The 7592-nt window shown below is 48.6% G+C and overlaps 1 protein-coding gene across 1 annotated transcript; it reads left to right on the top strand.

The window, feature by feature from the left end:
• The first annotated feature begins 3753 nt into the window (after positions 1–3753).
• LOC136455456 (pectin acetylesterase 5-like) lies at positions 3754–6754 on the top strand. The gene is made up of 13 exons (XM_066455475.1): positions 3754–4072; positions 4174–4256; positions 4534–4669; positions 4826–4903; positions 4983–5074; positions 5199–5323; positions 5410–5470; positions 5603–5656; positions 5749–5826; positions 5936–6041; positions 6135–6280; positions 6404–6466; positions 6605–6754. The coding sequence occupies exons 1-13, from the start codon at positions 3871–3873 to the stop codon at positions 6752–6754; spliced, it is 1374 nt and encodes a 457-aa protein (XP_066311572.1). The 5' UTR covers positions 3754–3870.
• The last annotated feature ends 838 nt before the right edge of the window (positions 6755–7592 follow it).

Raw genomic sequence — 7592 nt, forward strand, 5'->3', positions numbered from 1 at the left:
TGCATATCACTGAGAAGCAGCATGAGAGTTGTTGGTGATAACGTCCTTGTATCTCATAAAAAAAAGTTCAGTTACTGCCGGAATAATCTGTGAGTACAACAACACTTAATGTTACCATCTGTTTATCCAAACCTTCAATATATTAGTGATAATGAAATGAGGCAAGGAAGTTGATCGGTGACAGGCATTCCATGAAATATAATTGGAGAGTCCAATAGAAATTATAGCAGACCTGGAGCAGAGCTTCTCATTTTTCTATATCCTCTCCCACCTCTGCCTATGCTCATGCTCATGCTGGCTCCCATGTCCATGTACACCCACGCTGTAGGTCACAAGGCCCTTATGCTTGCCTGGCAAGGTTTGTTATTGGCATTAATAATCATGATTTGCTCCATAAAAATTGTGAGATAAATTGATGCCACGTTAATATTTATGATTCGATCTATCAAAATTGTGAGGTAAATCGATGCCACATAAATGGAATCACTGGCACTAAATCACTTAAATTTTTTTTTTGTGCAAAGGAAAGTTTTGGGCTGAGACAATGGACTGAAGGGAGATAAAATGACTGAAGAAAATCATGAATGTACATGGGCATGTCGAGTACTACTCGATGAACTGGAGCTATGGCAGTCACACAATTCTCTGCAGGTACAGAATCCAACAAATATTGAATAGCTAATTGCGTAGGCAACCGCTGTCTTATTAGTAAAAATCCCACCTAACCATGTTTACCGACTGCAAGTTACTGGAATAAATCATGAGCAAAAATTGAATCCAAAGCTAACATGATTTCATACTCAAAGAGCACTCAACAACCGACGAGATGGCAGATCCTCCATGGCCGACCTTGACAAAGGTAGGGTTAGAGTTCGGGTTTGGGTGCTGATTTCACACATGAGGCAGAGAAGAGATGTGATGGGCATACCTGGTGGGTGCTCGCCGCCAGCTCAGGGCCCCGAAGAGGGAGGGGGCTATCGGGCCCCACCCGCGTCGTCGTGCCGCCCGCAGGTGGCGCCGTGGCCTCGCCGCCACCGCGGCGCCATCGTCTCGGGAGGACGGCCTCGGGAGGGAGGACGAGGAGGAGGCAGAGGTGGAGGAGATGGAGGAGAAGGGCCTCTGCCGCCGCGCGCCGCTCGGCTGACGCCGCCGCCCTTGCTCGCATCGGGAGGATGAGGGAGACAGACTGACGGGAGAGAGAGGAAAAGAATTGGAGACGAGAAGCTGAAGCTGCTGTATATATATTTGACTGTCCGGCTTCGGACAAGAATCAGGAGAAGGTGAGGAGAAGCGGGAGAAGCTACCAGGAGGCTGAGAAGCTGTTGTACGCGAGAATCCGATTCGAGCGATCTAGGCTATCCAACGCGTGATCGGACTGGACGACGTGGAGAGTGGTTCCTTCGGAAAACCACCGTGGGCTTGTTTACGTAAATAATTTGGGCCTGTTTGGTTCCGTGGCCTGTTAGCAGGCTTACACAAGCTCATTTTGTACGGTGGAGGTGGCTTCCTGCAAACGACCGATCCGGTCGTTCTATCCTAGCCTGGCTCCGTCTATCTCCACGCCCGACTCTGCTCACCTGCCGACGCCCTCGCACGCACCTCCGCCCCGCCCCGCCTCCTCTGCGCTCGTCCTCCACGCCGCCGGCAGGCCGGCGAGCTTGCTCCTTCACCCCACCGGCCAGCGAGCCTGCTTCCCCTCCTCCTCCACCACCACCTCCCCGCCGGAGCTCGCCCAGCAGGAGCTCCACCGAGGTCGCCCCGCCGGAGCTCCACCACCCCGGTCCTCCACCACCACCTCCCCGCCCGAGCTCGCCCCGCCGCTCCTCCTCCACCACCTCCGGCGACCGGCGAGTTGGGACTACCCTCACCGACCGGGATCTAGAGGAGGCGAGGCCTCACCAGCGGCCTCCACTGAATCGGCCTTCCCCGCCGCCTAATCGACCTCCTCCACCGCCGAATCGGCCTCCTCCTCGGTGGAGGTCCCATGCTGCGCGGCCACGCGGCAGTGGCGTGCAGCAGGGGGTGCGTGTCTCGGTGCTGCTGCGCCATCGCCGAGGTCTGCTGCCATGGTTGCCACCTCCGAGGTGTGGTTCGACTAAAGTCTTAGAAGGGGGTAAAGTTATGCAAACTAAATCAGACAAGCAAACACACCGATTGGTTAGAGCTGGCCTGTCTTAGTTTTACTGGCCAGGCTTTTATGGTCCTGTTCGTTTCTCTCGTAATCCATACTTTTCAGCTTTAGTCGGAACAGTATTTTTCTCTCACAACGAATCAACTAGAACAGTGTTTCGACCGTTTTTTTAGCGAAGTGAACGGAACCACACACACCCTGTATATGTCACAACCGTTAAGCACCAAACTTTCAGGAACTGTGCCTTGTAACTTCCACATTCAGGCCATTCAAAGGAACTGTGCCTTCTAACTTACACATTCAAAGGTCTTGAGTTGCTCCCAGACTCACGAATTTCAAAATTGTGTTTCTGAGAAGTACAATCAGTGAATGTTCTGAACTTCAAATGCACATCAGAGTTAAGTTTTCTACGTTGGAAATTTGGAACTTCTGGGAAAAGAGCATGGAAGTTACAATATCTCGCATGAACCTCTGAATTTGAGGCATTAACAAGATATCTGTGGAAAGATGAACTGGAACAAATGAAAGGCTGCAGATCAGGAAATATTATAGTCACGCCTGCAGTACCACATGGAAACTGTACAGTTGATAACGACCAGCTGTTCAGCTCTGCAGACCCCATCCCAAGTCTCAAACTGGCGAGTGCAAAACCGCAAAATGTCCAGAACTTTGTAGCCCGGTAGTTGTTGCCATATTAGCAACAAGCCAAGATAACGCAAATCTGGTTCCAAGCGACAAGGATAAAGATAAGGAGGACCAAATTTTTAGAGGACTGATGCCATGTGGGTGTGGACTTGTCGGCAAGTGCAGAAAATGCGCAATTCAGCAAACAAATTCCAGCAGAGCCCACCCCTTGGCCTCTTCCAAAATCACTAATTCGCATGAAAACACAGCAATTTAAGCTCATAAGGCCTACTAAATCCGCTCGATTACTCTGGACTCGGCACCAAGTCAAACCCTAATTAACCAAAGAAAGCCCATCCGCAAATTTGACGACTCGAGAACTCACCTCCACCCTGCGTCCGGCGGCTTCATCATGCCTACATGTGCCCTCGCTTACCCGTCCTCCAGTTCCACTTGCCATCGCATTGCTGCTCTCCTGATCATCGCCGCCGGCGCCGGACTCGCTGAGGTGTGCGGGGACAGCGAAACCGTGGGGCTCTGGGCCCACTCGCACCAATAGGCTGACCCTTCCGACCAGCCCAAGCCCACCTGCCAAACAAGTTGAAGAGGCCTCCCAGGTCCGAGCCCGTTTCTCACATTGTCCAGAATGTAGGGTGGGCCGAGCTTTACGGAATATTTTCTCCTACGTTTATCTAGGTTGCTCCTAAATCAGACTTTTTACGCTTCAACTATATATTGGTATCAATATAAATCTGCTATGTAAATAAAATATATACTGAATAACATTATTCATTATGAAGATATATCTATAAATACTGATAGTCAAATTAGATAAGTTTCATCACTAAGGACAAATCACAAAGCATGACTTATATTTGAGTAAAATGTTAGCATTCCGCAGTGCATGAACTATTTTATTGTGTGTATGTCTTTCTCTCCCCCTAAAAACACTATTTTTGGCTACTTATTTTTTTTTCTAATTTGGAACCCATCACGCGGCTTGACGAGCCATATACATTATACACTCAAGGACGACGCCAACAGGGCAACAGCCCGCCGTACTTTCGGCTCGTAGCTGCAAGCCTGCAACCGCGTGCGAGCAACATCGGCCATACATGGCGACTGCCGAGCACACGTCGTCGTCGTCGTTGCCTTTCCGGCAGCATCGACCTGCCGGCTGGGCCACGGTCATGGCGGCAACGCTCCTTGCCCTGCTGGCCGCCTGCTTCGGCCGCTCACCTGTGGCAATGGCGCCGGACTCTTCTCCGGAGCTCATCGAGCTGACGCTCCTCACCGGCGCTCGGGAGAAGGGCGCAGGTTTGTGTTGAGCTAAAGCTAACTAATGTTCCCTCCTTATTTTCTTTCATTTTTGATGCATGCTTTATTTACATATATGCATGCGTTTTATATATATGCAGTGTGCTTGGATGGAAGCCCGCCGGGTTACCACTTCCAGAGAGGCTTCGGCTCCGGATCCCGCAGCTGGATCGTCTATCTTCAGGTGACTGACCCATTCATTTTCCTTTTTCAGCTGCAATTTGGTACGTACGTCTTAATTCCTCAAAAAAAAACATAGTACGTCTTCATGAACGTAAGATTAGATAATAATCCGATGTTCTGCACGGTTGCTTTTTTTCGCGATCGTACCGTGAGGCCGGTACTGATGTTCTGCACGGTTCCTGAATCCTGATAGGCTGATACTGATCGTAAACTGGATTTGCTTCCTTCTTATATGACGTAGCAGTGCTCCTGTGCTATTTTTTCCAAAAAAAACTCAGGGAGGAGCTTGGTGCAGCAGTGATAACACCACAGAAACTTGTTCTGAGCGTAAAATGACCTCCTATGGTTCGTCCAAGCTTATGGAAGCAATGACCTTTGATGGGATATTCAGTAACCAGCAGCCACAAAATCCCGGTAAGTGCACTACTAGTCAGCTTTAGATAGTTTTCCAGTTTCCATGCCCATAGTATTCGTTTCGGCGAAACTTCTGAATTAATTTAGTTTCCTCAGCCTGCTCAACGTGTCTTTTCACTAATTTTAGCTGGCTCCTGAACTGTGAACTGTGATCAGATTTCTACAACTGGAATAAAGTCTTTGTAAGGTATTGCGATGGGGCATCATTTTCTGGGGACGCGGAGGGTGAAGCACAGCTGACTTTTCTAGATTTGTAGTTTGAGCTGCGTATCTAATATAAATTCTTGAAACTGACCCTGGCTTTGATTGACGTAGGATGGAACTAAACTGTTCTTCAGAGGATCGCGCATCTGGGACGCAGTCGTCGATGAACTCATGGGAAAAGGGATGGACACTGCTAAACAGGTTAATTTAACCATTGATTTCTCATATTCTGCAACAAGCGCCTTCTGGCACGACAACCACTTAGTTGTGAATTGTGTGATCAATCAGAGCCATGGCCAACTCCATTTTGCCGGACACTTTTCAGGCCTTGCTTGCAGGCTGTTCTGCTGGTGGTCTAGCTACACTAGTGCACTGCGATAATTTTCGTGCAAGATTTCCTCAGGAGGTTCCGGTCAAATGCCTTCCTGATGGTGGATTCTTTCTTGATGTGTAAGTCTCTGGAGGTTAGCTAGCGTACCCCACTAGCGAAATAACACTGTACTTGAACTAAATGAAGCATGTGTTTTCCTCACCAGAAAGGATTTATCAGGAGAAAGGTATATGCGATCGATCTTCAACGGAGTTGTTCAGCTTCAGGTTAGCTGTGGAGCGGGGTTCCTCACCTTCTGCATCTTTTCAGTTTTGGAATCCATGAGATCGAACTGTTTCACACGTGCAGCTCGGCACTAAATGGTGATTGAGTTTTTCTTTCTCTGAATTCTGTTGCAGAATGTTAGCAAAGTTTTGCCCAAGGACTGCCTGGCAAAGAAGGATCCAACAGAGGTACGTAGCTGTTCACTCTCTCTACGGGATTCAGTTCTCGTTGATATGCTGCCAAGCTCATTTTCCAACATGTTTTCTTAATTTGCTCCCAGTGTTTCTTCCCTGCTGAACTTATCAAGAGCATCAGCACCCCCACGTTTATTGTGAACTCAGAATATGATGCTTGGCAGGTGAGGTGATTACAATCTTATTAATTACTTCTTCTACTGGTCAGTTTGGTAACATCCTACCTGCTGTAACGGTGTAAGCCTGTAAACTTGATGTGCTTGTACTCTCCAGATTGCAAATGTTGTTGCGCCAGACGGATCGTATCCTGGAGACACATGGTCGAACTGCAGAGCTAATATTCGGAACTGCAGTTCCAAGCAGATCGATGTGCTGCATGGTTAATTAGCCTAGCTTCCCGATCTCTTCTGTTTCGACCTCCATTGGGTGACCGTCCTGACCTCTGTGATGTGAAATGTGCCGTGTGTTGCAGGATTCAGGAGGGAATTCATCAGGGAGCTGAAGGTTGCTGAAGGTGAACGGGACTGGGGGCTGTTCATCGATTCACGCTACACCCACTGCCAGACTCAATCGAGCGACTCATGGCACTCGCCCACCTCCCCATGGCTTGCTAATCAGGTGAGGTTTTAATTAATCACTGAACTAGTGAACCGTACTGTAACAGCCTCTCTGGTGCGGCCTCGTCCGTTGCTTGGACTGACGGTTGGCATCTTCTGATTTCAAATTTTTGGAGTGGAGCAGACTGTTGCAGAGGTTGTTGGGGACTGGTACTTCGGCAGAAGGCGACTGCTGAAACAGCGCCCTGTTTGCTTGGTTTTTTTTTTTACTTATAAGCCGTATTTTTTCAGCCAACGAATAGTATTTTTCTCTCACATCAAATCAGTCAACCGTACTTTCAGTCATGACTTATCAGCCAAACAAGCCCAAACGAACAGGGCGCAGATCAACTGCAAGTACCCGTGCAACCCAACATTGGTCCGGGCCGAGATTTATGGGAGTCTTTGTTTGCTCCACCATCCCATAATTGTTTTGGCGCGGTTCTTATCCGAAGAACCCTTGCCTTTTGTTTACCTTGAGACTCGATTACGGTAGACGCTCTTGAGTTCTTGTAAATAAGTGGAATTTTGAGCATCCTAATTGCCAAGTGAAAATGACAGTGAATAAAGGATAATAAAACGGTAATGCTACCATTAAGATGTCTGGAAGGCCGAACGTCTCGTTCCACTCATTGCTGCATGTGCCACTTGTCTAAAAAAACAAAATTAACTCCCTAATGCCCGCAGATCTGGCGGCCCTCTCCCCTACCCCGACGAGATCCATGGAGTAGAAGCGAGATCCACTCATCTTTGGCGAGATCCTTGGAGGTGTCGCGGCAATATTGCAGGGGAGTGGGCGACTCTCTTCCACCCTGGTGCGGCGTCCTCTCTCACACTGGCGACCGAGCTCCTCCAACTCGGTGGCATGGCGCTCCTCGCCCCCCATCCCCCATCGTCGCCACCAAAGGCAAGGCCGGTACTGGTGGCGCTGCTCGTGCATCGCCGCTCACCGTCGGCTCCGACTCCGACGGCTAGAATCGACCGGCCCAGGCTTCCGCTCCACTATATTGTAAATGTATGTTTCAGGTGTTTCAACCGTTTTAAAGGTATGTTGCACTTGTTTCTTATGGATGTTGCAAAAGTAAATCGGGGGATGTTGCACATGTTACTTGGGTTGCAAATGTTTCAGAAGCATGTTGTGTTTCATCTGTTCCCAGACGTATGTTGCAATCATTTTTTTATCTGGATGTGCATTTGTTTTCACACATATGTTGCAACAATATGTTCTAAATGTTTCACCTGTTTTCAGTTTTATGTTGTAGTAAGTGTTTTTTCATGTTGTAATTGTTTTATCCGGATGTTGCATATGTTTCATCACATGTTGCCAGCGTATG

Source organism: Miscanthus floridulus, chromosome 5 (genome assembly GCF_019320115.1).
Source record: "Miscanthus floridulus cultivar M001 chromosome 5, ASM1932011v1, whole genome shotgun sequence".
Classification (NCBI taxonomy): Eukaryota; Viridiplantae; Streptophyta; class Magnoliopsida; order Poales; family Poaceae; genus Miscanthus; species Miscanthus floridulus.

Excerpts from the sequence above, each read along its gene's own strand:
- LOC136455456 (XM_066455475.1), top strand. The coding sequence starts at position 3,871 with ATGGCGACTGCCGAGCACACGTCGTCGTCGTCGTTGCCTTTCCGGCAG. Across the intron at positions 4,073-4,173 it reads CGCTCGGGAGAAGGGCGCAG|TGTGCTTGGATGGAAGCCCG; the intron begins GTTTGTGTTGAG and ends ATATATATGCAG. Across the intron at positions 4,904-4,982 it reads GGACGCGGAGGGTGAAGCAC|AGGATGGAACTAAACTGTTC; the intron begins AGCTGACTTTTC and ends TTTGATTGACGT.